General features: G+C 33.2%; 5 protein-coding genes and 1 long non-coding RNA gene across 8 annotated transcripts; 3 read left to right on the top strand and 3 right to left on the bottom strand.

Moving 5' to 3' along the window:
- Nucleotides 1-1301: 1301 nt before the first annotated feature.
- On the bottom strand, nucleotides 1302-3004 carry LOC126659617 (uncharacterized). Its single transcript, XR_007635030.2, has 3 exons — nucleotides 2932-3004; nucleotides 2267-2348; nucleotides 1302-1447 (listed from the first exon to the last, which is right to left on the bottom strand). It is a non-coding gene; the product is annotated as an uncharacterized LOC126659617 (long non-coding RNA).
- Nucleotides 3005-3075: 71 nt separating this feature from the next.
- LOC126661543 (uncharacterized) lies at nucleotides 3076-5458 on the bottom strand. The gene is made up of 3 exons (XM_050355397.1): nucleotides 5449-5458; nucleotides 3963-4250; nucleotides 3076-3821 (listed from the first exon to the last, which is right to left on the bottom strand). The coding sequence occupies exons 1-3, from the start codon at nucleotides 5456-5458 to the stop codon at nucleotides 3076-3078; spliced, it is 1044 nt and encodes a 347-aa protein (XP_050211354.1).
- A 970-nt stretch (nucleotides 5459-6428) lies between these two features.
- On the top strand, nucleotides 6429-8481 carry LOC126661122 (E3 ubiquitin-protein ligase RING1-like). Of its 2 annotated transcripts, XR_007635516.2 has the most exons (3): nucleotides 6429-7253; nucleotides 8033-8163; nucleotides 8269-8481. XR_007635516.2 is itself a non-coding variant. In XM_050354913.2 (2 exons), exons 1-2 carry the CDS (start codon nucleotides 6452-6454, stop codon nucleotides 8068-8070), a joined length of 840 nt encoding a protein of 279 aa, XP_050210870.1. In that variant the 5' UTR covers nucleotides 6429-6451; the 3' UTR covers nucleotides 8071-8481. The 2 variants fall into 2 exon arrangements, 1 of the variants encoding a protein (XP_050210870.1); XM_050354913.2 differs by having other exon boundaries at nucleotides 8033-8481.
- Nucleotides 8482-11171: 2690 nt separating this feature from the next.
- LOC126661121 (RHOMBOID-like protein 10, chloroplastic) lies at nucleotides 11172-14021 on the top strand. 2 transcript variants are annotated; one of them, XM_050354911.2, is made up of 9 exons: nucleotides 11172-11384; nucleotides 11872-12092; nucleotides 12207-12261; nucleotides 12382-12462; nucleotides 12544-12640; nucleotides 12734-12801; nucleotides 12968-13066; nucleotides 13395-13436; nucleotides 13721-14021. In XM_050354911.2, the coding sequence occupies exons 1-9, from the start codon at nucleotides 11238-11240 to the stop codon at nucleotides 13874-13876; spliced, it is 966 nt and encodes a 321-aa protein (XP_050210868.1). In that variant the 5' UTR covers nucleotides 11172-11237; the 3' UTR covers nucleotides 13877-14021. The 2 variants fall into 2 exon arrangements, with proteins under 2 accessions (XP_050210868.1, XP_050210867.1); XM_050354910.2 differs by having other exon boundaries at nucleotides 11176-11384; nucleotides 11836-12092.
- Nucleotides 14022-14252: 231 nt separating this feature from the next.
- On the top strand, nucleotides 14253-15330 carry LOC126661542 (agamous-like MADS-box protein AGL81). The gene has a single exon (XM_050355396.2). It carries the CDS (start codon nucleotides 14332-14334, stop codon nucleotides 15184-15186), a length of 855 nt encoding a protein of 284 aa, XP_050211353.2. The 5' UTR covers nucleotides 14253-14331; the 3' UTR covers nucleotides 15187-15330.
- Nucleotides 15331-16209: 879 nt separating this feature from the next.
- LOC126660621 (uncharacterized) lies at nucleotides 16210-25500 on the bottom strand. The gene is made up of 8 exons (XM_050354191.2): nucleotides 24761-25500; nucleotides 23144-23253; nucleotides 22668-23045; nucleotides 21689-22319; nucleotides 19528-19637; nucleotides 19068-19439; nucleotides 18267-18891; nucleotides 16210-16816 (listed from the first exon to the last, which is right to left on the bottom strand). Exons 1-8 carry the CDS (start codon nucleotides 25047-25049, stop codon nucleotides 16728-16730), a joined length of 2604 nt encoding a protein of 867 aa, XP_050210148.1. The 5' UTR covers nucleotides 25050-25500; the 3' UTR covers nucleotides 16210-16727.
- Between the last annotated feature and the right edge of the window lie 1522 nt (nucleotides 25501-27022).

The raw sequence follows: 27022 nt of genomic DNA, 5'->3' as shown, positions 1-27022 counted from the left end.
GAAAAAAACTTTGTGATAATGTACAAAATGGATACTCTCAGCCTTCGTGCTGACATGGATTACTACTACTGCTGACATGGAATATTCCACATTGCTAACCTTCCTCTTCTTCTTTTTTTTTAACCCTAAAACATAACCCAAAACATTTTTTTTTATGAAGAAACTTGTCATTAGCTGAAACAGAAGCGGCAAACCAACAAACTAAGAAATCAAATACAAATGCCAACAGCTTGGCCAAGACCCACTCTTGTTTAATCATTGCTCCAAATTTCTTTGAACATCTCAGGGAGGTATTCTTGCCATATTATCTCCTCCAAACTAGAAGTTGTTGCAATTATGTGCACCAAACAACTAGCCTGACGAGAAGTGTACTGCCAAGACTTATTGGAATCTCCTTGCAATCTGCTGAATACTATGAATAGTGTCACCAAACTCAGATATATATACCTCTCGACCATTCAAAGCGTTAATCAATTTAATGTTGTCGCTTTCCACTACCACTCGCTGCCAATTGTAGTCATTAACAGTCTGCAAGCCGAAGCATAATGCTCCCTCTTAGTTTCTGATCTTGTTTCGCAATCTAGGCCATTTGCGACGACTTCAGATTTACGACGGAGCTCACCACGTCCAACTTTGTACCATTTAATCGATTGTAAACCAACTTGAAATCCTTCACCAAATCGATTATATTCGATTTCACTAAATTGTTCATAAAATTCGCGTGCGAGGCTGCGATTGCAACGATTTTACAAACTCTTCGACCACTGATTTCTTCTTTTCTGTCTATGGTTGGGTTGATGAAAAAACTGAGTTCTTGGGAATCTGTGAAGAGTTGGTCAGTTTTTTTCAACGTCGGCAGAGGTTGAGTCTAGTTTGTCGTTTGAGTTTGCTAAGTTAGCTAAAGCTCCTGAGTTGCTTCCGGCAGATGTTGCTGACATTTTGACAGCAAATAAGCGGCGGCTAGCAGTGGTGGTGGTATGTGAGTAAAGGGAAAGTGGCAGAGAGGAGAGGTTAATGGGTTTTTGGGTGGGTCTTAAAAGATGGGACGATGATGAGATTTTGGTCTGAGTATAAAATGTTGCATGTTCGAGTGATGATGTCATTGGTAGTGTCATACCTCGCCTTACTTAGCACGAGATTGACGGTTATTTAAAATAAATTTATCTCCAAATCAACATTTTAAAACATGTTCTATAAATAATTAAGCACAAATATATAAAAACCTTTTATACAACATTTTAATTAAACCACTGTATGAAAACTACGTATTGTTACAAACTTTTATACATATAATTCAAAATATATATTTAGGTACAAATAAGTTTATTCTAAACAAAAACATCAAGGCATCTCAAAACTCAGAGATGTGGCCAACCTCTATGTCTCAAGCCCAAACTCTAAGCCCAACTCCCTCTCTAGTCAACTGTACTGTAGATTGTCTTGCTAACTGAAAAGGTTTTAAAACAACTAAAATGAGCAAAAACTCAGTGAATAGACATAACAAGCATAAAACATTTATATACTTAAAGTAAGTATATCATATAGTAACGAATACTTACAACACAAAATACTTTTAAAGTTCATCTCAAAAGCATTTACAAATATAAACAATATCAAAATAATTTCACTTTAAATATGAAATGTAGTTTGTATCAATCATCAATTATAACATTGATATATTACCCTGTAACAATAATATAAACCATAGACCTGTAATCAGGAATACAACACTGATCTACAGTTTAACCAACATATCTAGGAACACTTGATGGCTAACCCTTCTCCATCATTAGCACGGCTCAGCCCTTCTCCCTTCACTGACCATCAATCAAGTGCCCTGTGTCAAATGCGCATAGACACTCACAATATCTCACATGTGCATATAACTAACTCAGCACATAACCAGGTGCATATCACAACTCAGCACCTCCCAAATATATCGTTACAGAGTAGACATATCACATAAAAGAAATCCCAAGTTATTTCATCAAAGCGCAATACGATTCAATAACAAAACCATTTCAAATTATCATTCAAAACTTAACCATAATCAAATCCGCATATTGATTAAATCAACATACATTTCCCTTATAAACAGCATTGCATAATGTATCATTTAAAACGTTCAAAGAAATATTTTATCGAACACCTTTCGTGCATTACCAAAACTACCATATATAAACATTTAAAACATATTAAACCTTAATACTTTGAATATCAAAATAGCATATAGATTTCAGTAGCAAGGGCTAGTATATCTACTCACCACACAACAACCAAACCTACTCCAAAATCACGTCACAAGCTGCCTTACTTTCTACTTGCACCGTCGTTGCCAAAACGAGCACCTAAATGAGTAATGTAAATCACAAAACTCAATCACAATCACATATATAAACTTATACATATATCTAATACTGATTTAACTTAAATTCAGCACCTACAAATGGATTTCTATATGATTTATGCATGATTATGAACTTGGTAACAAATCTGCCTTAGTAGGCAGAACATTAAGCCTCTATTCAAACATGTCCTGTGAATAGTATAGACATAATTCTAACAAACCCTTCGGTGAACTTTTATCCCCTTGAGTCTAGAATCCAAATCAAAAAGTATTTCATGATTTCAATATATAAGTAATGAGTTATTCCAGTTTTAGTGAGGTGAGGTCAAACTGTTTTCAAAGTTGAAGCAATAAAATGTCGCGGTCATTTTTGATATCAAAACGACAGAATCAGATCAAACTCAAAGAACGGAAGTTGTAGTAGACACTCCAAAGTTTCTGTAGAATCAAGAGTTAATCAATTTGGAGTTATAAAACTCAACATACATCCCTCGCAATAAGCTGGAATTTCTGGATTCAAAAACAGAACATGCTATTTCTTGTGTAAACCCTAGATAAACAAGTTAAAAAGATGAATAACTTACCAATTAAGCTTGATTTCCTTCTTAGACTTCAAGAACTCAGAGAATTGATGTTTTAGGGTTTAGTTTAGGTCTGAATGAATGAAATTTTGTTTGAATATCTTCCATATGTTGTATACATTTTTTTTTGAACGGAAGAATGAAATTCTATTCAATCAAATCAGAAACAGTTACAGTAGCGAGAAACTCAGGAAAGTTATAAAACCAACCCTGAAGACCTAAAATGGAACTGGCGTACTGCGCAAGAACATGCGCCGCCTGATTCGCAGATCGTCTCACAAAAACAAACTTAATATTATCAAACTGCTTCGCTAACTCAGCACAATCCTCGACTAATAAGTCAGAATCCGAACAAGAAGGATTTCTAACATCCAACACAACATCCATCGCATCAGAATCTATGATAATCTTGTCGAAATCCTTAAGCCAACTCAACGCTTCCCTTACTCCCATAATTTCTGCCATTCTAGGAGAAAATGATCCAAACGAACAGCGAGAGCGTGCCTGGATAATGTTTCCAAGCCAATCACGAACCACCACTCCCATACCGAAGCTTTGCCTACCTGGATAAACCACTGCGTCCGTGTTAACTTTCAACCACCCACGCGGAGGAGCTTTCCAAACCGAGCTTCCATCTTCTTTAAACACCTTGGCCGTTCTGAGATGAACAGAACTAGAATTCGCCACTTTCCAAGAAGCCAGTTGAAAGTTAGCCTGATCTACCACCTCCTGAGCCGAACCCAACTTGTTCTTCCAGACTGCAAAATTACGGTTAAGCCACAGACTCCAGCACACATAGCTTGCAACAGAAGCTTCTTCGTCGTCAAGTCTAGACAACCAGTCCCGACACCAATCTACAATGCTCAAACCTGATCCTCCATTGACATCTACTCCTGCCAATTTTCAACAATCCAACGCCAGCGGGCAGCCACAAAAAACGTGAACAGCAGTTTCTAAGCTAGAACGGCAAATAACACACGTGGAGGTTATGAAAACCTTTCGTTCAGCCAGCGTTTCCATCGTCGGAAGGTAACCTGCACACAATCTCCACAAGAAGCTTCGAATATTCAGCGGAGCTTTGATACCCCAAATCTTACCCCAAACAGAATCCGGTTGGTAAGTTAACTCCCCACAGACTGCTTTGTAAAAGCTCTTGACTGAAAACTTGCCTTTAGGCTCAAATTTCCACCACCATCTATCGCTCACATCCCGATTACTGACTGGAACACTTAAAATCTGTTGAACATCCTCTTCTTCGAACACATCTTTAACAAGATCGACGTCCCATCCAGTCCCGTCAATATCCAGGAGTTGTTCCACCACTGCCTTTGAAAGATTTAACAAGATTTTGTATACATATACTAATTAACAAATTATTAAAATAAGAATAGGTTATTAACCTAACTTGGAAACATAATCAAAACATAAAGGCATTATTGACATTTAGACTATCTAGATATACTACAAATATAAAGTTCTTTTAGGCCCTTAATGATTAACTTACCATATCTTTTAATCCTCGAGTCTTTTATTTCGTTCAATTACATCAACTCAATTTAACTAATCATAACTTTTATTTTCAATTTAAATTTTGACATCTAAAATGCCTATATCCTTAATTCAATTTCTGTTTTATAATAATTATACATGATATGCAATGCATAATGAATTCTAAATAAAATTAATTAATAAATTCTAAACGAGATTAGGTTACGGTTATGACAGGTAGTGTGTGTGTGTGTGTGTGAGAGAGAGAGAGAGAGTTAGAGAGTTTAGGGTGGCAGTGTGAGGAAATATGGCGTTAGATAGGGCAAGGGTGAGATTTTGAGAGGAATGGATTGTGGAATAATCCATGTCAGCACGAAGGCATACACATAGACAAAAACAGACGCAACTAAAACGATGTTACTATAAAGGGGTTACGTGATATATTTTGAAAATGTTAGGATTTTGGTTGCACCTTTGCGAACGTTAGGAGTCTACTTAACCTATATCTTAAAAGTTAGGGGTATATTTGACCTTTTTTCAAAATAGAAAGTTTATAATTTTTGGGTATTAAACTTGTGAGGGTATTGAACTATATGAAAGTTTTAAAATGGATACTGAACTTTTTTTAGGGTTAATTTTTTAAAAAAATCACGAACTTTACACGAAGTTTCATTTTAATCATGACCTTTAAAAGTTTGCCATTTAAAGGCACGAACTTTCATATTGTTTCAAATTCATCATTTCAGTGTATTTTTATTGACTAAATTCTTCACTAAACCATTAATGAAAGACTCAAGTTATTAATCAACGACAAATCTTATTATCTTTCAGTTAGAGTATCTAGGATTATGAATTTTTAGTCAGATAAAATACACCAAAATTTACTTCGGTGATAGATTTGAAATAAAATGAAAGTTCGTACCTTTAAATGACAACTTTAAAAGGTCATGATTAAAATGAAATTTCGTGTAAAGTTCGTGATTTTTTAAGAATTAACCCCTTTTTTGTTACAAAACATTATAAAATGGATACTCTCAGCCATGTGTACTTCACTGATTGGACGAAAGGAGAAGTCACGTTAATAAAAAGTGGCTGAGAGTATCCATTTTGCAAGCGCTAGGCAGCAAACTGTTAAGTCGTGGGTTCAATTCCTCCCACAAGCGCTCCCCCCTCCCCAATTATCAAAAAAAAAAAGTATCCATTTTGTAATAAAAAAAAAAATTAGTATCCATTTTGAAAATATTGTATAGTTTACAACCCTCCTAAGTTTAATACCCACAATTTTTCTTATAAGTATAATGGTTGATTTGAATAATGTGCCATTCATATACTAAGATATTATTTATAACACATGTACATTATTTTTTCTAAGTTAAGAATAAAATAATAATTTGGATTTTTAAATTCGAAGGACTGTATATTTGGTATTATTTCTAGTCATTATTGTCTGACCCAATTTTATTAGTTTCTTATAGTTTCAATTGTCTAAGTTTTATTATGCTGACCACACGCCCTCTTTGTGTTTTTTATAGTCATTCATTTGCGGAGAAAATTAGTTAATTAATCTCTTCAATTACATAATTTTGGAATGTTTTCGAAGTGTATAATTTTGAGATTTTTTAACTTAAATTAATAGAGTTTTAGGAGTTATTGACCCAAAAATTAAAATAGACTTATTTGACCATGAAAATATAAATTTTGGGTCTAATTGACTAAAAAAATTAAAATAAACTTATTTAATTTCGAGACACAAGTTCGAGGTTGTTTAAATAAAAAATTTCCAAATTACAATAGCATTTCTCACCATATTGGGATATCATCCTTAACTTTTTGAAGAAGAAACAAATAACACATCAAGTAAAGCAACTAGCAAACCCCAACACATTAATTTGGGAAAACAATAAAGAATCTCTTCTTCTGAATCAAAAAGCCATCCCTTTCTCTCAATCCATCTTTCACCTTCAAAACCATCTATAATAACCCTTCACATCATCTTCCTCAACACACCCAAACCCTAAATATTCAAACCATTACCATGCCCATACCTCATCATCCTCAAGTTACGGTCACCGGAAACACAAGAATGAGAAGTTTCCATTACTTCTGGTGCCAAATCTGCCAGAGAACCTCAAGGTTCGGTTCTATCAACCCTAACACTCAAAATTTCTGTCCACATTGCTTCACTCTACTAAACCACGAGCTCGCCAATGGATTTTCAAGACCTAACCGGTTCACCGCTGACTTGACCGATCTCGAGCCTTCTCCAGCTGCAACATTACTCGACTCCCTAGCGGTTTTACTTAACCGGCGGGAACACATAGAATTCGACACTAATTCACGTTGGATCACTCTTCAATTCCGCGATAGACCGATGAATCCGCTCCCCGAAAACGATATCTTCGAAGACGCGGTCGATGAATTCGTTCCGAACATGGCCGATATCGATCGAACACCAGCCGGGCCGCCTCCTGCGAGTTCTTCGGCCATTGAGGCACTACCTGTAGTGAAGATTAATGAAGAACATTTGATGAAAGAGACGCATTGTCCTGTGTGTAAGGATGAATTTGAGGTTGATGTTGAAGTTAAGGAGTTACCATGCAAGCATTTGTATCACTGTGACTGCATTGTTCCGTGGTTGAATTTGCATAATACTTGCCCGGTTTGTCGATTTGTGCTGAGAGATGATGCTCAGCCAGAAAATTATGATCAGTTGCTTGGATTTGAAGACACTGTGAATTGGATTAGGAATCATTTTTTATGTTCGTGGCCTGTTCGTGCAGTTTCGGATTGGAGTCAGAGATATCTTGATTTCTTGGACAGAGTTGCAAATTCTAGAGGTTAGTGTGGAATTTTGGTGAAACAAATTAATGGGATTAACTAAATATTTAATTGTTAATTTTTATATTTTTATCGCTTTGATCAATAATTGACTAAAATAACCGACTAATTTGGTCCATTCAGTTTGTGTTTTAAGATTTTAGTTTATTCGTTTGAATTGTTTTGATTAATATTAATATTCTGGAAATATGACTGAATAGATAAAATAATTTTATTAAGTTGGTCAATTTTTAACCGAACCGACTGTTTGTTAACATCCACCAAACCGGAAAAATTTGTGCAATTACTAAAACTATATTCCTTCCTTCAACTTAAAAAAAAATTGATACAAAAATCTTTTAATAACCTAAAAAATCGGGTTGAATAGAGTTCAAATTTTTAGTTTAACTAAAGTTTCCGCATTTTTATATCTACATATAGGTAGGAGCAGAGCCGGGGCTTGGGGACCCCCCTAATCTTTTATAAAAAAGAAAGTATTCTAATTATTTTTTATAAGAAAATATACTATTAATTTGAATTTTTATACGATTAGCCCCTTTATTTATATTTTTTCAAATAATCCCTTCATGCTTTCTTTATTTTAAAATATAATTATTAACTTCGAGTGTTATAATTTGACCCTCCAAAACTCAACCATGGCCCCTATATATATTTCAAAATTTTAGCAAAATAGCATCTATATCTTACATGTATGGTCTTTGAAAAATATTATCTCGCTAAAAAAAATTAAAAATTTAGTGCATGGAGTGCTTGATATCGTTAAAAATATTTTGTGCAGCTAATAATTCCTGGTGGCGAACATGGCTCGTTATATAATTTCGCGAATTCATAAATATTCAATTATTTCATGTTAGCTGAGAAGGTAAATTTTCAGAATTGCAAAATCAAAAAGGTATTGAAACTTAAAAGGTACGCTTTACTATTCTTTATATTATTAAACTACGTACTAATATTTTTGTTAATCTAACTTTAATTTGTTGTTTGTCATCACTTGATTTTTTTGTTTTTTCGCAGCGTTGAGGATTCATTCCTCCGGATTGATAAACATTATATATAGATGAATATATGAAAAATTATTTAAGCAATTAGGATTGTCAATAAAGTAAATTATTGTAGTAATAGTTTTAAAGACTTAATTTGTATGGCTTACATAAAGACCAGATCGATCATATGCAGCACAAATTGTTCAATGCTAGACCCAAACAAAATAATATTTCTTTTGCCTCATTTTAATTGTCAAAAGTTTTTATATTATTTACGATTATATATTAAATATAATACTCCTTCCGTCCTATAAAAATAAGAAGAGTAGAACTTTTATATGAGTTAAAAAATTAATTATGACTAATTTATTAAAATATTTTAACAATACCTTTTAAATTTTTTAAAAATAAACTATTATGAAACTGCTATATTTAATGCACATTTAATAAGACTGAAAATATTTTTATAACTTTATCTATAACTCACATTAAATGTGATAATTTTTTTTATTTTATAGGACAAAAAATGAGTATTGTTTTTCTATTTCAATAGGAAAGGAGAGAGTATAAGCTCACTTACTTTTCTTATCATATTAAACATTTCACATTTTACTGAAAAAACAATTGGAAAAATATACCAAATTTAAGAAATCAAAAGTTTAAAAGGCAAGTCCACTCTAAGAGAAGTTAAGGAGTTGTAAAAAAATCAACTGACTTCTTATATAAAAGTGACTAAGACTCTAAGGCACCGTTTGGATTGAGGGTTTTTAAAATCCATGAATTTTAGCAAAATCGATGGAATTTAAATCAATGGAATTTAAATCCATAGATTTTGAAATTCCATCGTTTGGATTGAATATAAAATCAATGGATTTTTAATATTATTTATGGAAAATAATAAATAGCATAACAATCCATCATCTATAAAAATGGTGGATTTGGACTTTCTCACCTAGTAGGTGGGAAATCAAAACCCTAAAAAACGATGGATTGTAGAAAATGAGGGAATCTATAAATCCATGAATTCTATTAATTTTTTTTCTAGGCAAACGATAGATTTTGTCCAAATCCATGGATTGTTTAAAATCCATCGTTTAGAATCCATCAATCCAAACGGTGCCTAAGAGTTTCTTTTGAAGATGACGGAGATAACTGGAAATATGGAAGTTTTAGCAAGTGGAAGTTAAGTAAATGGTTTTAAAAAAGGAAAAGGATAATTTATGTTCTTAAAATTTGACTTTAAAATTAAATAAACCCTCAACGTTAGAAAATTTGACTCCATCATCTTAAAAATTGTTTGACCGGGCCCCTAATTTTGACAAGCAGGTTCCCAACGTCTCATTTATGCGTCGAAATCGTAGGCCTAGTTTTTTATTTTTTAAGAAGTTTGGGATATATTTAAACTTTTCCGGACATTGATGGCTTATTTGATTCTGAAGTTAAATTTTAAGGGCGTAAATAAGCTTTTTCCTTTAAAAGATAGTAAAGATTAAAGCTAATTGGAATCAAGTCAACAGAAAGACTAAGAATCATTCATTCAACCAAAAATTTAGAATAAATACTCCCTCATAGAATTAAAACTGTATGCATGAGACTATTGAAAAATAATGGCTCTGAAAACTCATAGAATTAGTAGAAAAGATCCCATGCAATAAATTGTGGAGCCGTATGAGTAAACAACTTTGCTTCAGGTTTAGAATCAAATTTTAAACATTAATTTTCTAAAAAATAAAATAACATATTAATAATATATGAAAAATAATAAATTAATTGCATTAAGTTTATAATAATATATCTTTTATGTATATTTATATTAAAAAAATATAAAAATTAAATTAAAATTTAATTTTATTAATAAAAGTTATGTGATATTTAATTTTACTAATAAAATTTAATTTTCTTCCATTTTTCCGGTCCTGGGTGGGCGGTCGAAGGAAGAAAAAACAAAAATAGAAGCAAGGAACGAGAATAAAATTGACTAACAAAAAAGTGAAAAATGACATTGTTCAATTTAAAAGAAAAGAGATGTAAATGTAAATTATACTATATGTGAGTGATGGCTTTTATTTTTCTAACAAATTAATAGGATTTGATACTTTAACAAATGGGAAAATTATTAAAAAAAAACCCGAAGAGGGAAAAAACTTAGTACAAAATATGTACTTCTCAACTTTATATTTACTACCTAAAAAATTTACAAAAGAAATAAATTTTCACTTTGTATAGATAATGTATCAAACATGTATCAAAATTATATTTTTTATAGTAAAAATAATTACTTAAATTATGTAAAGTTTTTTAATTTCGTAAAATGAATTTTTTTGACTAAATATCTATTTTGATAAATTAAGTGATTCTTTAGAGTAGTTTTGTAATTATCTCTTAACAAATTAGGTAATTTTTCTAAATAATTAAAATTATTAAAAATAACTGAAAAATTGAAGTACAACTTTTCATAGTTCATACGTATTAAAGAAAATATGTTACTATTATTTCTTTTTCTTTTCAAAAAAAAAGTATATTTATCTAAAAAAAGTAACACTAACAGTAAAAAGTATTGCCTCTAAAATATTTTTACTTTAACTCTTTGACAATGTTCACAATATGTATATTTTTTTTCACTTTGATGTATAGTATGACTCTTCCATCAAATACCTTATTCGGCATTGTTTTAGTCATTTAAAACGGTTAAAATAATATTATTTTCTTTTCCAAAAAAAGCCTAAAATTGCACTGGATTATAAAATAAAAAAGTTGAAAAAGTTGGATGTGAAGTGTCACGTGTTGAATAATTTGCTTAACTGGTAAAAAGAAGGTGGAATATTTCATAAAAATAAACCTTTAATTTAATCTATAATTTAGTGTGTTTTCATGTTACGAGCAAAATTCTTTAGTGACCAGAAAAGATAAATTGAAAAATTATAGACACCAAATTTATAATTATCCCATTATTTTATCTCACCTTCAAGAGACCAGTTATTCCTCAGCAATGGGATAGTAATGGTGGTACAAATTATGGGATCATCAATCTCCTTATCATCATCACCTCCAATCTGGTGGGTCCAATTCATCCAGGCGGGACCCACACCCACCACCACCAGAGCCGCTTCTCTCCGCCTCAGCTTCCTCCTCCACTCCTCCTTCAAGGTACCCAACTCTTTTCTTTCAGTTTCTTATTTACTGATTGTGTTGAACTTCCTTTTTTAGAGTCATAAATTATTTTTCTTTTGGCTGTTGTTGATGGGCATTTTTCAACTGTTCTTGAAGTGCTAGATTTATTTTGTGGTATTCATAATTGGATGTTGTTGTGCTGTCTCAATTCGATACACGGGGCATAATATGCCTATCGAATTGAGAAAAAATGAAACTTCTTGCATACAATTGAGACGTTGTAAAGTTTGTGATTAAATTGAAAAAACAGGTAGTTTTTAAATTTATTTAACATTACTCCTTTTTAAAATCTATGACTCCGCATAATTGACTCGAAGAATTCGATGTTGTGCTTCACAATATGGTCTTCTTATGTTGCAACAGCTTGTTTGTGTACTTCCATATGAGCATCTATGTTATTTAGGCTTTCGTCTTTCCTATTGGACAGAATCTCTCTCATATCTGTCATGTGCCTAGATTGAAGGATTTGTGGTGCGAAAAAACGTCGGCTTTAAAGGGAATCAATTTTCTTGAAGTTCCGAATGACATACTTGCATCCACAAGCTCACATTGCTTGTCTTTCTTCAATGGCGGAGAAACTGGAATGGGCGGTGGAATACAGGGAGCATCACACTCTGAGATGTCTAGAAGAAATCCATTCGATGGAAGGAAGTTGACGAGTATTCTTCTTGCTATTAATGTTCTGTGAGTACCACTCTATCATGTTCATATACTGTTGTTCGTTCCTCCATAAATGTGATGCGATAGTTTCTCGGAGCTCTTAAGTTTTGCTTAAATTTTGGTTGTGTATGTATTCAGAGTTTTTGCTGCTCAATTTGCTACACAGGGAAAGCTGTTACTATGGGGAGCTAAGGTTAGACTCTTCTCTGTATTATTAGAACTTTCGTAGGCAGCCGCGGGTGTTTTATTTTTCTTTTATTGTTTAAGCTTTTATCTACCGGGCTGGTTATGGATTAATTCATGATGCATACAGGTTAATAATCTCATTGACAAGGGACAATTTTGGAGGCTGGTTACGTCCAGCTTTTTGCATGCAAATATCGGTCACCTCATGGTCTGTTCTAGTCTTTTGAGTTTTTGTCTTTTATATTGGTTCATGGTTTTTTCTTACACTTGAAATAGTTTTCTTTTCCAGATTAATAGTTATTCCTTGAATTCTGTCGGGCCTACCATTGAGAACCTTTGTGGTCCAAGGAGATTTCTAGCTATTTACTTTACCTCTGCAATTACTAGTAACCATTCATAAACTCTATTTAGTAAACAAAAAAAAAAAAAACAAGAATGCTACTCACCAATATTTTGATTAATTCTGTCATGAATTTCAGGTTCAGCCACAAGTTATTGGCTCAACAAAGCACCTGCAGTCGGCGCCTCAGGTGCAATCTTTGGATTAGTAGGTCATCTTGCACCTTACTCTAGAAATACTTGTCAAACTTTAGCACATTAATGACTTGAATGTAAGAGCGTGTATGGCTGCCGTATGAATCTAAAGGCTCAAGGAATTTCAAGTTATTGAACTGTGAGCTTATTGATATGTTAAGAAATCATATTCAATTTAGGTTGGAGCTCTTGCTGTGTTTGTCATGAGACATAGAGGCATGATCAATGGCGGAAAGGAGGAACTACAGAACATAGCACAAGTGATCTTACTAAACATGGTAAGAATTAGGGCTTTCAAAAAAATTTAAGTGTCGCTTGGCTATTGATCAGCGCAAGAAAGCCTATCAAATAGCGGGTCTAGGTCTATCTTGCACGGAAACATAAACGCTAAAATTGAAAACGGTGCAAGGGTATAATTTTTAAAAATAGGTTATAAATTTAAAATATAAGAGTTTCAGAAGTTCTTTTAAAAACGGAAACAAAATGTTGAAATGTAGGATGTGATATATTTGCGTGCAACATTGGTCGACGTTATTGTTAAATCATTTGTAGTGGTAATTCAGAAGTACATGCATTAACTAATTATCCCGAGCATCTTTCATGCAGGCTATTGGCACAATGTCTAGAGGCATTGATAATTGGGGACATGTGAGTATTCTTCGTGTTCTTCCATGTAGGATTAATTTAAATTAATCACCACAGAAATGAAGAAGATAGTCAAAGACTTTATGTCCTCTAAAATTGAATGTTTTGTAAATTCTGATCGTTGTCAAAAATGTTTCCTGACTAGCTCTACTGAGATAAACATCTAGCATTCAATTTCAATTCTAATATAGGAGCTTTATTACGGTTCTGATCTGCGTAAGCTTGTATGCAGTTATGTTATTTTTAGAGTTTGATAGTCATTTTGGTTTGTCGACTATGATATTCAGATAGGAGGTTTGCTTGGCGGAGTTGCTACGTCATGGTTTGTCGGACCTGCATGGAACTATAAATCATTAGCTAAAGATGGTCGAAGAATTTTTGTTGATGGGGCGCCAATTCATAACCTTCTCAACAGAAAGGGGAGGCCAAGGCCCCTTAGTTGAATTGTTCATTTTCTTGTAAAGCACACTAGTCTCAATAACTTCTGCTTACTTTGTAATTGAAAGTAATTCCGGTTCACTGTAAAAGATGAATAATCATAAGGAATAATAACTTGAATAGTATAATTCTCCCATCAATTTTTTTTTATTCCGATCAAATGGTTAATTATAAGTAATTATATTTTTTTGTTGCAATAATTCAAACTTAAATTAAATTATATTTTTTAAAGTTAATGTGCCACACCTATGTTTCTTCAATATTAAATCTCCTTTGTAATTAATATTGCTTGGCCTTGAAGCTTGATCAATGTTACACAAAATCTTTTGAAATCAAAACATTAATTACTACTAAGAACAAAAAGGAAATAAGGTGATGACATTATAGGAAAAAAAAATTACAACGGTGTAACATAGTAATTTTTTTTTACCCCTATGTATTAGGAAGGTCCTATATATATATGTATGAATATCTAGCGAGCAAGTATATTGTTTCAATGGCTGAACTAAATTTGCCACAACCAAGCAAGAAAAGAGGAAGACCACCCGGCAACAGAGTGTTGCTAAATGGCGACAAAGAAGCACGAAAACAGAACTTCATGAAGAAAATTTTCGACGACGACAAAGCAACGAAAACCGCAAGTTTCTACAAGCGAAAGCCAACTCTAATGAAAAAAGCTGAGGAGATTCGCATATTATGCGATGTTCCAGTTTGCGTTGTCTGTTTCGCGCCTAATGGGAGCGTTGATGTGTGGCCGGAAGATAAACAATGCGCGAGAGAAGTAATGTCGGCTTATCAAAGATTACACGACAAAGAGAAAAAGGAACTAAATGTGTTTGAGTTCTTGCGACACAAGAAACAGAAGCTTGAAAAGAAGGTACAACAAATGAAAATTAATACATTAGTTGCATCTTTGTCTGAATATATTGATGGGTTATCAGAAAGTACTCCATTGATGGATTTAGTGAATGATTTAGAGGGTAAAGTTAAGAGCTTGAAGGAAAGGATTGAACTTTTAAGATCAGAAAGCAAAGGAAAAATGGTCGTTAAAGAAGAAATTAACCCTGAAAGAGATGAGCTTTCAGCGACGGATAATGGAAAAGGAGTTCAAGTTGGTGATGAGAATTTTGATGGTAGAAGCTGGGTTTGGGCGACAAATAGTAGTGATGGGTTTAAGCCAAGAGAAGAGAATATTGAAGAGAATTTCGAGAATTTATTTATTCCAATTGATCATCCACGACAAATTTCATATATTCATGATGCTTTGCCATTTTCAGTATGGCAACCAGCTCCTGAAGCACTGCTTAAGCTCTAAATTTTTGTAGTTCAAACATAATTAAGGAGTTAGTAATATTTTGTTGCTGTGAGTTTTGTTTCCGTTATTTTAATTGTGTTTGTAATGATTTGGAGAATATTATAAGAATCTCATTAATTAACACTTCTCGCAAACCAATGCAATTTGTTACAATTTGTAACGAATCTTCATTGAACCAATCAATATCTCACATGTGGATAGGCTACTACTCTTCAATTATAGTAATTAAAATGTTTATGTTAAATGGTTTTGATGAGAGACAGACATTTTAACTTGGTTCAGGATTTAATTGGAGGTGCCCAACTCTTTTCTTTCAATTTCTTACAACACCTTCAAGTTTTCGTTCTGTTATTTAGTGATTTGATTGAACTTTGTTTTTAAAGTCATAAATTCTTTTTCTTTTGGCTGTTGATGGGCATTTTTTAACTGTTCTTGAAGTGCTAGATTGATTTTGTAGTATTCATAATTGGATGTTGTTGTGCTGTCTCAATTCGATACACAGGGTTATAGTATGCGTATCGAATTGGAAAAAATGAAACTTCCTGTTATTTAGGCTTTCGTCTCTCCTATTGGACAAAATCTCTCTCATATCTGTCATGTGCCAAAATGAAGGATTTGTGGTGCGAAAAAACGAATTTTCTTCAAGTTCCAAATGACATGCTTGCATCCGCAAGATCACTTTGCTTGTCATTCTTCAATGGCGGAGAAACTGGAAAAGGCGGTGGAGGTCAGGGAGCATCACACTCTGAGATGTCTAGAGAAAAACCATTTGATGGAAGGAAGTTGACGAGTATTCTTCTTCTTGCTATTAATGTTTTGTGAATACCACTCTATCATGTTCATATACTGTTATTCGTTCCGCTATAAATGTGATGCAATAGTTTCTCGGAGCTCCTAAGTTTTGCTTAAATTTTGGTTGTGTATGTATTCAGAGTTTTTGCTGCTCAATTTGAGACTCACCAACCCTCTTTATTTTTTCTGGTATGATACTCAGCACATTAAGAGGAATTGTTTACTTGGAAGGATTCAAATGCAGGATTTCATTTTCCTCATCATTCTTAATGAAACCTGAAATACAAAAACTCGTGTAGAGTTTCTTTAACGACTGTATTCTATTCCTTGAGAAGTGTTATCACACACTAGTTTCTGCATTACATTTTTTTTTTATCTAAACAACATTGCATTGCAGATACTCAAAAGAAACCTATATATATTTTACACTTAAGAGAACATACAGAGAAAATGGTTCTTGGAATCTGCAATATACTGTTGTTGCTTCTTGATCGGTCACGATGAACTTTGTGTGACATCAAAAAACTAGAAGAGGGAAGAGAGGCCTGCCACCTTCTTGGCTTTGACCTGCACTTCATCTTTGCCTTCATTTACATTTGTCAATTTTCTGAAACCAAAAAAAAATGAAGAAAACTAGGTGAACTTTCCACAGAAGTTTCTACCGTTCTCGCCAGAACAACACTGGGTATCGATCATCTCTTTGCCTCGGAAAGTATCCCAAGATGTATACATAGTTGCAGAATGTACTGTCAATGTGGGTAGCAGAGAAGATGAAAGACCAACAATCCAGAAATTCCCAACCACAAGATCTCCCTGCAGAACGAACCTACTCCTACAGCTGCATATCATGCAACTAGATATTAATATCATGAAAAACACATTCAAAACTACAATTGAATCATGATTATACTTACTAAAAAAACAGCATCCAGAGTAAATTATCATCACTAAATTGTTTCATGAAAAAACTTTCATCGGTTAGGTTCAGTTTTGGAAAAAAACAGATTGTTATGTTCTGTTTGAACCAAATGCACACCCTTAGTTTCATCGATTCAGACTAAACTATTGTCCCTATTTAATTTTTTTTATTAAAACGGAGATTTGACCATGTAAATTGGAAACACCTTTTCATGTTAAGTCCTCATTTATGAGTGTTGTATTGAAAAAATTAGTTGCATATGAAACTCCCGCATCAATGTATGCTTCAATAAATTCCCATATTTCAATTGTGTTATTATAATTGCAGTACGAGAAATCCAAATTCTAGGAGGAAAATAACAACTAGACACATCTTGATCTTCTATATTCTCAGACTAAAAATATGTGATGCAGCTGTGCCTTAAGTTTCAGAGTACTCTATCTATCAATCTTCATCAATTTCTTAGGTGAACGGCTACCAGAAATAATAGGGTAATTTTCATTAAATGTCGAACTTTAGTCTCTCTCTCCCAACCGTCCCTGAACTTTAATTCATATCCCAACCGTCCCTGAACTTTAATTTCATATCTCAAAGGTCCCTAACATCATTTTTATGGTAATTCCGCCCAATTTGTTGACCAAAAAACATAATTAGACGCCTAAGTGATGATAATTAAAAATGGTGAGATGATGTTTATCTGGAGAAATAAAAAAATAAATTAGACGGAGTTACTATAAAAATAACGTTAGGGACCTTTGGGATATTAAACTAAAGTCCAGGACGATTATAGTATGAATTAAAGTTCAGGAACGGTTGGGAGAGAGAGACGAAAGTTCAGGGACGGTTGGTGAAAATTACTGAAAAGAAATAATAATAGAAACAAAAAGATTGAACCTATTGTTCATCTAACAAGAATTAGTAATGGAAAGCTAGGTAAGACATCCAGTTTTGGTTGTTTATTGGCATAAGCTTCATACTAATGAAAATAACCAGAAGTAGAAACATAAGTAAGAGTTACATTTTCTCCTTGACTACATAATCGCATGGGGACCTGATAGAAGATCATGAACATAACAATTAAACATATACGACACAGGATTTGGAAATATCCTGTAATGTAGAATAATACAGATGCATGACAACGACTCATGCATTTGAGATGCAGAACATAGTCTCCAGAAAGTATCAAGTAAAAATACAAAGAAACATAATTATCACTTTCTGAAAAATGATTACCCGAACCAATAGTCTACGCAAGCAGAGAAAAAACACTTTAAAATTACAACTATGTTCACAGCTGTGCTATAAATAAAATGATAACAAAGTAAAAAAAGGATTGAAGTGTTAATGATTGTCAGGAGTAACTTACATGATGGAGACGGTGCTGATGGGGATGGAGCAAGTGATTGAGATACTGAGCCTTCACCTGAAGTGGAACCATAGGATACTTGAGGCAGGGGAGACAGATCTGATGGGATCTGTGGTGGGGGACCCAGTGCACGCAAGTATGGGCTTTGCTTAGAATAAGATGATGATGGGCTTCTGGAAACTGGAGAATTCTGGTGTCCGGTAGGATGAGAAGGAGAAATAGAAGGAGCTGCAGAATTTACATGAGGTAAAGAATGGCGAGGCCCACATTTTGGGCTTGTTGCATGCGAGTGACTACCATCTGATGGAGAAGATGGAGGGCCCGAAGGTGTACAAGTAGAGGGATCGGCATGATCACCAAGCTCTGGAGATGGAGCTGGTGGAGAAGCTGGAGGGTCTAAATAGAGAATGCCTCTCAAAAAAGAAGATAAAGCAACACCCTTTACTTTACCAAATACCCAGTAATCAAGGCCAAGATTCTTTGAATGAGGATTTGTGATTTTGTGCGCTAATTGTTTCAATCTCTGAGGCAGAAGACTCCCTAGATGTGAAACAACGGAAGCCTGAACAGTGACTGAGGGATATATTGTAGAACCATTTCTATTTGCTAGTTGCACAATTATACTCTGCATAACAAGGTCAAAAGAAGGAATTAGATTTCCAGTGTTATATGTAAAATGTTAAAACAATAATAAATAAAGAGAATCAATAAAGTTGAGCCATATATGTGTCATTTCAAATGATTTTATTGCTCCTGAAAGCAGAAGTTTAGCATGTAAGAACATAATTGAACATGTAATACCTCATGAGGTCTCAGGCGCAAACCAAACTTCAACTGATCCCTTAGCTCATTGAGATTATCCAGTGTATGAGTTATGGATTGATTAAGGGTAAAACTGAAGAGAGTAGGAGGCATCTGACAAATGGAAGCATCTTGCACTGGGTTTACAGTGATTCCTCCAAGAAACTTTAAAATCTCAAATTCAGAGGGTTGACCAAAAACTGAGTTTGTCAAAGTCAGATTGGATTCCTGAAGGAAAACGTCAACTAAAGACGACCGCAGCACACTCAATAATACTTGATTTATTGGAATATTCTTTTCCTTGGGAAGAAACCCAAACACCACATCCGTATAGTTAGACACACCAGATGGGCGCAACGATAGAACGACTACCTGATAGAAGAAATAATTTTTCAGTTCAACTTTTAACTATGAGAAGTTGAGAACAATCTACAAACTAAACTGCACAAGATTGAAGTACCTTTGAAGTTGGGATGCCTATTTCTTCTTTGAGATCATGTTCTAATCTTCCAATGTGCGGAACGAGATGCACTAGTGGTTTTTGAAGTCTGAAGTATGCCTTCACTGTGGCTGAAGACAAGAAATAAGTGACATGACGGCCACATTACAGACCCAGTTAATATTCTGACTAAGAATTTTGCTACAATATAGAATTTAATAAAAATGCAACAGAAGTGCTCCACACCACATAAAAGGTGCACAGGTACCAAAATTAAAATCCTAAACCATTCTCTGGAAATTTGTAGCTACACATTACTTCAAGAGTAAATTTTACCCCTTAATTTAAATCATTAGCTAAGGAAGAAAAACTCGTACAAACGAAGGATACAACATTTTTCACACTATAGATTAAGAGCTATAGACAAGACAGAACATGGTTAACTTTGTTAGAACTAGATGAAAGATGCTATCATATAGGCCTAAGTAATACTCTAAAGCATATCAAAATAATTTCTATTGCATAAACTATTAAAGTAGATTAGCACTCAATTTTCTCAACACAATCTAATTAAGTTGGAAATATTATCAGGACAGAGGAATTGCAATCCAGAACAGAAGAAAACTTTAGTCCAGCTTGATCCCGCATCCAATCTATCCACATTAAATTAAAAAAATATCGATGATGTCAAACCCAGAAGGCAGAACAACTGGTATCACACTTAAACACAGTTGAACATGCAACAATAGCTTCAAGTATCTTACTTAAAAATAGTTAAACATGCTACAGTAGCTTTACTCTTTCTGTCCATTTTACAAAAAACTCAAATTTCCTATCCGGGCTATATTTTTTTCATACTTTCCCAGCAGTTACAACCTACAGCAGACGAGATTGAACATCATTAAGAATAATGCACGACTTTATTCCTTAGCAGCAATATGAAAATGCCTAAGTCTACCCACCATATCATAATTGTTTTTTCTTTTTAGTTATTTTTCCATAATTATTTTTTGTTTTTAACATGTATACTTGGTTGAACTAATCTGGTGAATCTCCTTTTAAATTTCATTTTTGCTTTCTCATCAATCAAATGAAGCAGTATTTGTATTTAGCTGGAAGTTCTTTTTGTTTTCCAATACATTCTAGTGATGTTTGAATATCAAGATATTTTTACGAATAATGCGTAAGTTGTGGATTATATTTGTTAAGTATAAAAGTAAGAACCAGGTGAAATATTCTTTAATTAAAATTAATTGTGGATGCATGATATAATCGATCAAGAAGTGTAGATGGTGATCGCCATACTCATTAAAGGTGAGATGTGTTGATAAGATGCAGGTACATGGAATTCAAAGACACTTGCCTTGCGCCACCCACAATGGAGAAACTTTCAATTTAACTTAGGTCAACCTCTCACGTTATAGGCTGTAAATTAGCTTATTATATGCAATTTCTTACATATGTGAGTATTATAGGTGGTAACAAGGCATCAAGAGAGTTGCAATATGGGCATAATTCATACAAACGAGAAGTTAGTGATATTACTAGTTAGTAGTTTTAAAACTTTGTGGTGATAAACAAGTTACAATAATTTATTTTTCACTAATATAGCGAGAATATGTATCACTAGTATCCTACTTCTATTTTCTCAACTTGGTTCCTATCATGCTGGTATTAGCAGGCCAAACTACTAACAATTCATGACTTTTTAGTCATTTTTTCAATCAGTTCATAGCCTATGAGTTTTTCTTAACTTTAAAATTACAGCCAAAGTTACTTAATCAGTTCTAAATGAACTAGACTGTATATATATTTTCTACTTATGCCCATTTGTTGCTCCCTACAACAGCCAATTTCTACATCTATAACTTTTGCAAGAAAAAGAAAGAGATGGGTATGAACTATCTCTAATCAGAGTGAGTTGTCTTTTGAAACTAGAAAAGCAACATATGCTTTAAAATAAATAATTAAAATTCTGCAGCACTAAATAAGTATATGTTTAGCTTTGAAATTAAAAGTAAAGTAAGACTCAGTTCCAGATCAACAATTACTCAAACCAATAATTTATGCCAGCAGGGCAAAGCAGCAGTTAAAACTACAACTATGTTACATGTGTGACGCTAACATACCCTTATAAGCAAATAAAAGGTACAAGTCTTAAAAGTTGGCAGCAGTAACTTACATGAAAGAGTTGGCACAGATGGCAATGGAGCATGTGATTGAGATCGTGAACCTTTCCTTGGATTGGAACCGTGTGACAGGTGAGGCAGAGGAGACAGATCTGGGGAGAGCTGCAATGGAGGACCCATTGGTCCTAGGTATGGGATTTGGTTTGAATGAGATGGCGATACTGGAGATCTATGGTGCCTGCAAGGTTGAGGAGGACCAGCAGGTTCCATAGAAGGTGCTGGAGAGTTTAAAGGACATAGAGAATGGTGACGCCCACATTCGGGGCTAGTTGAATGTGAGTGACTGTCATCTGATGGAGGTGGTGCAGGATGTACTGATGGAGCACAGCCAGGATTTGGTGGTTTGGCATAATCATTAAGCTCTGGAGATGGAGCTGGTGAAGGACTTGGAGGATTTGCATGGATTCTACCTTTCAAATATGATGATAAAACAACGCTCTTTACTTTACCAAAAACTGAATTATCAAGGCCAAGATTCTTTGAGTGAGAATCTGTGATTGTTTGAACCAACTGTTTCAATCTCTGTGGCAGAAGACTCCCTAGATCAGACACAACTGAGGCCTCAACGGTGATGGGCGGATCTATTGTGGACCCTTCTGTATTTGTTATTTGCACAACTATGTTCTGCATAAGAAGGTCAAAAGAGGTGGAAGTTAGACTAACAGTACCATCTTCAACTTTTCTAACAACAGAAATGTAATAAATGGCTATCATATATCTGCTACCAACCACAGTTTCAATGGTTTTCGCACTCACTAGAGCTGCCCAAGATTGACAAGACAGCTTATGATAACTCATAAAATGTTGGAATTTCTAATGTAAATAACTCTTTAATATACGCAAGATGTTGTCAGAGTGTTCCTCAATACAAAAGAGAGCCAAAAATAACATTAAAGCATAATTTAATTTTCAAATCATCATAAAAATTTCTTACGCATGTACATTTTAAGCAGTTAATAAAACAAGTAATACCTCATAAATTCTCAAATTTAATCCAAACTTCAACTGATCCCTTAACTCATCAAGATTCTCCAGTATATCAGCTATTGAATTATTGAGGGTAAAATTAAAGAGGGTCTGGGGCATCTGCAAAATGGAAGCATAAGGCACTGGGATTACAGTGATGCCCCCAGGAAACTTCAGAATCTCAAACACAGAGGGCTGCCCAAAAATTGAGGTTGTCAAAGTCAGATTGGATTCGCGAAGGAGCAGCTCAATTAGAGACGACCTCAATACACTTAATGATACTTGATTTATTGGAACATTGTTTTGGTCAGGAAGAAAACCAAACACCACATTAGTGCAATTAAATGGATCAGACATGGATTCGTGCATCGATAGAATAGCCACCTGCTAAGAAGAACTAGTTATTATCTTTAACTCCTTAATCATATATGAGAACACGGTGTATACAAAGTAATTTAACAAAAAGGAACTTGAAGAAGGACCTTAGCACTTGGAACACCTATTTCCTCATTGATATCATATTCTAATCTTCCAATGTGTGGAACAAGCTGGGGAAGTGGCTTTTGAAGTTTCAAGTAGCCCTGCACTGTGGCTGTAAACAAGAAATTAACATTATGAGCTCCGTATTACATACCCAGCTAACCTTAAGAAGAAATGAACTAACTCAGATACACAGTTCAACAAGAGTGCAGCATAAATGCTCATTGGATGCACAAGGACCGGAAATTTCAATCCTAGAGCATTTCTTATCAAATAAGTTGAACAGTTATATCTTCTATCCATTTCTTTGAAAAGTTTAAATTAAATTTCTAATCATTCATTGGCTCCTAATGTAAATAGATATCATTAATTGTTATGCAAATTAAGATGCAGCCACAGTCCATACAAAAGACATGGTTAACCTGGAAACCAATCGTAGCATGCTACATATGAAAGGCGTATTCAACACTTCAAAGACAAACCATAATGCATCAGGCAGGAGACAGTAAAAAAGAAACAGAGTTTCATAAATAAAAAATGCTAGCTTTCCTAATATCACTGAAGTGAAGAGCATTTAAACTTAGGAATGACACAGATCCAGAATCAAATAGTGAAATAGCTAATTGGAAGAAAGTCTGGCCATAATGACAGTAAATATCTTAATTAAGCACGAGCAAAAGAGGAGTGTGGAACTTTTCATCAGCAAATATAAAGAATTAATTAACTTACAGAACAATCAAATATTAAATTACATAACTAGAAGCCATACAGATGATTTGAATATAATTATTGAAAGTTGCAATCATTTTGAGCGAAATCTGCATCAGATGGTCAAATTGATAGATCTAACATTAAGGGTTTGCTTCGGTCATTGTGTGATCTACCTCTAGTATCTTACCTTAACCAAAGCTATACGTTTTTACAAGCTTAAATTGAGACACAAAACTTTTGCTAACGGGAAAGGAATAGAAAAAGAACAAATTATATAGGCCTTTGAGAAGATCTTAATACATTGATTAAATTGCAAAACATGGAAACAGTCTAAATAGCTAAACCTATTAAGATTATTTCCTTTCTAGATTTCGACAGCGCACTTTTCAACAGAATTCAACAGAAAACGGACAAAACAAACAAATCTCCATACCCATTGAAGAAGGTGAAATATATACTGTCAAATTCTTGAAGTGTGGATCAACCTACTCCTACAACAACTAAAAACAATCCAATCAAAACCACAGAAAGTCCAATGGCACAAGATGCAAACAAGTTAATACCCAATTCCCAGGAACACTAGAAATCCCTAATCCCCAAGTCCATAAAGTTCAAACCATAACTAATAATCCCCAACTAATTAAACAAGTGAAGCATGATATACCAAATCCACAACATACTTGACATAAATGCAAGACACCCATCACTTAAAAAAACTTCCCTAAATGCAAATTCATAGGATAATTAAAGACCTTTAATTTGACAACAAAAATGCAAAAACAGCAATACCCATTAACTCAAACCCTAATTAAACACTACAAAACCAACAAAAAAACCAAACCCACATAAAAAAACTAAACAAAAACAGTAGAATAATCACCAATGCAGAAGAAGAAAAAAGAACTTACCACTAAGCTTAACTGAAATGCTTGCATCAAACCCAAGTGATTTAACTTTATAACGATGCTGATGATGAGGCAGGATCCAGAAGATCACAGAAACTAAGAGACACAAACTCAAAACCAAAACAAAAAAACACCTAAAATTGAACTCTTTTATCAACAAATTCGACAATCCCATCGAACATCTATCACAGAACAGTAAAGTTGAAGAAGAAGCAGACCCATTTGCTCTACTATCAATCTCATTACTGTTCGAACTTTGATTCTGCTGATTTTGCTGCAAATCCTTCCCCATTGCAGTTGCATCTGTGTATACCCTTCAATTTCACCTCAACAAAAAAAAAATTAAAAAAATTTAAAAATTCTCAATACCCAGAAGAAGATTCGATGGTGGGCATTTTGCCTCTCTGTAATTGAACAATAATAATCAGAAAAAAGAAAAAAGAATTTTATTTATTTTTTTCAATTTTTTCTGGTGAATTCTACTTTTTTCACTAAGCATCTACTACTAGTACTGTTTCTTTACTCTACTGACAATCTCCTATTTCCGGTTCTTTGTGAGCTCGGAAGTACTTGCTGACGTGGAAGAGTATGTGCCGTTTATTTAATAAGGAGGGTGGGGATTTTGCTGTGTATGTTAAGTGTGGTGTTTTGAGAGAGAGAGGATTGGGGATTGGGTTTAATTTAAGTTTGTGGGTGGAAGAGGTTGGTTTTTGGAAAATAAAAAAATAAAAATGGGGAATTAGAGATGAGTGGGTTCTTTTAGGCTACCCAACGTTGAGGAAAAGCAAAGGTGAAAGGGAAAGTAAAAGAGAGGAAATCTATTGGTAACACATAATCCAATTTCATTTTTTATATATATATAAATTTGGTTGAGTATAAATTTAAGTCTTTAAATTTAATTCTTTTAAAAAATAAAAATAAATCAAATCAAAATTTGAAAAAGTATAATTTTTATAAACTAAATCGGTCTGTTCGATTAAGTTTTCGATTTGATTTCAATTGGTTTTTGCACACTCTTACGCACAACTATAACCGAGACGAAATTGCGCGTTATTGACCTTCGGAAATTTTTATAGGGTACTTTACATTTTATCATACTTTAATTAAGCATAAAAATAAATCTAGATATAACTGAAAACCAATACATATAAATAGAAATTAAACTCAACAAACTACATCAACGCAAAATAAATTTTAAATCGAGCAGATGTGTTGAATAAAAAAATTCAAAATAATTATTAATAAGGGCATGAAAGACGGTTTTCTGATTAAAACCAAGAAATCCTCCTCTCACACACTTTAAACCTAAAATAAAGAAAGAAGTTTTAGTGAGGTGAAGAAATAATACTCCATCCGTCCAATTTTATTTATCGCTTTTTTATTTTAACACATATTAAAAACACGTTAAATATAATGATAATTTTTTTTATTTTGCAAATATGAAATAGTTAAATACATCATTAATTTCTATTTAATAAACTCAATAATATCAAAGATAAAAAAATCATTATAATGATATAAAAGTCACATTCTTTTAAGACATCAAAAATATAAAAAAATGACAAATAAAATGAGAAGGAGGAAATAATTAGAAAGAGCTAATGAAATGCCTCAATATTCCTATGAGTTTTAAATTTGGTTTGTAATTAGATTTATGCAAGTTCTACTTTTTCAAACATATATAAAATTTAATGAAAATAAAAATTAGTTATGACCGTACTAATACAAATCTAATACTAATACAAATCTAACAAGAATAATAAATACTAATATAATCCTACTATATAATAAATGCTTTGTAAATTGAGTTATAAATTTATTTATTAGGAAGGGTTAAATTTGAAAGATAATAGCTAAGTATTATCTTAAAATTCTAAATGAACAAATAAATTTAGACAAATTTATTTGGTTAAATGGACAATTAAAAAAGAACGGAAAGAGTAATATGTATACTGAATTTAATTGTTGATTTATCTCTCTTTATTATTTTATAATAAAAATAGTGTAATATCTCATTTTGTTAATCAAAATTATTTTTTTGTCAGATGTTCCTGAAGGGACTAAAAATTACTTATTTTAGCATGAGCTTTAAATCATTATACTCATTTTAATTGTTGTTTTTTCTTTAAATATGAGTTTTTTTTAGTTTAGATGTATGAACGTGAGTAAAGAATGTCTAAAATCAATTTTTATTTTAGGTAAATTTCGAAAACTTAATGATATATGTATATTAGTAATTAATAGTGTTGTAAAAGAACTGCAACT

Source organism: Mercurialis annua, linkage group LG8 (genome assembly GCF_937616625.2).
Source record: "Mercurialis annua linkage group LG8, ddMerAnnu1.2, whole genome shotgun sequence".
NCBI lineage: Eukaryota > Viridiplantae > Streptophyta > Magnoliopsida > Malpighiales > Euphorbiaceae > Mercurialis > Mercurialis annua.
This window is presented reverse-complemented; position numbering and strand designations above follow the sequence as displayed.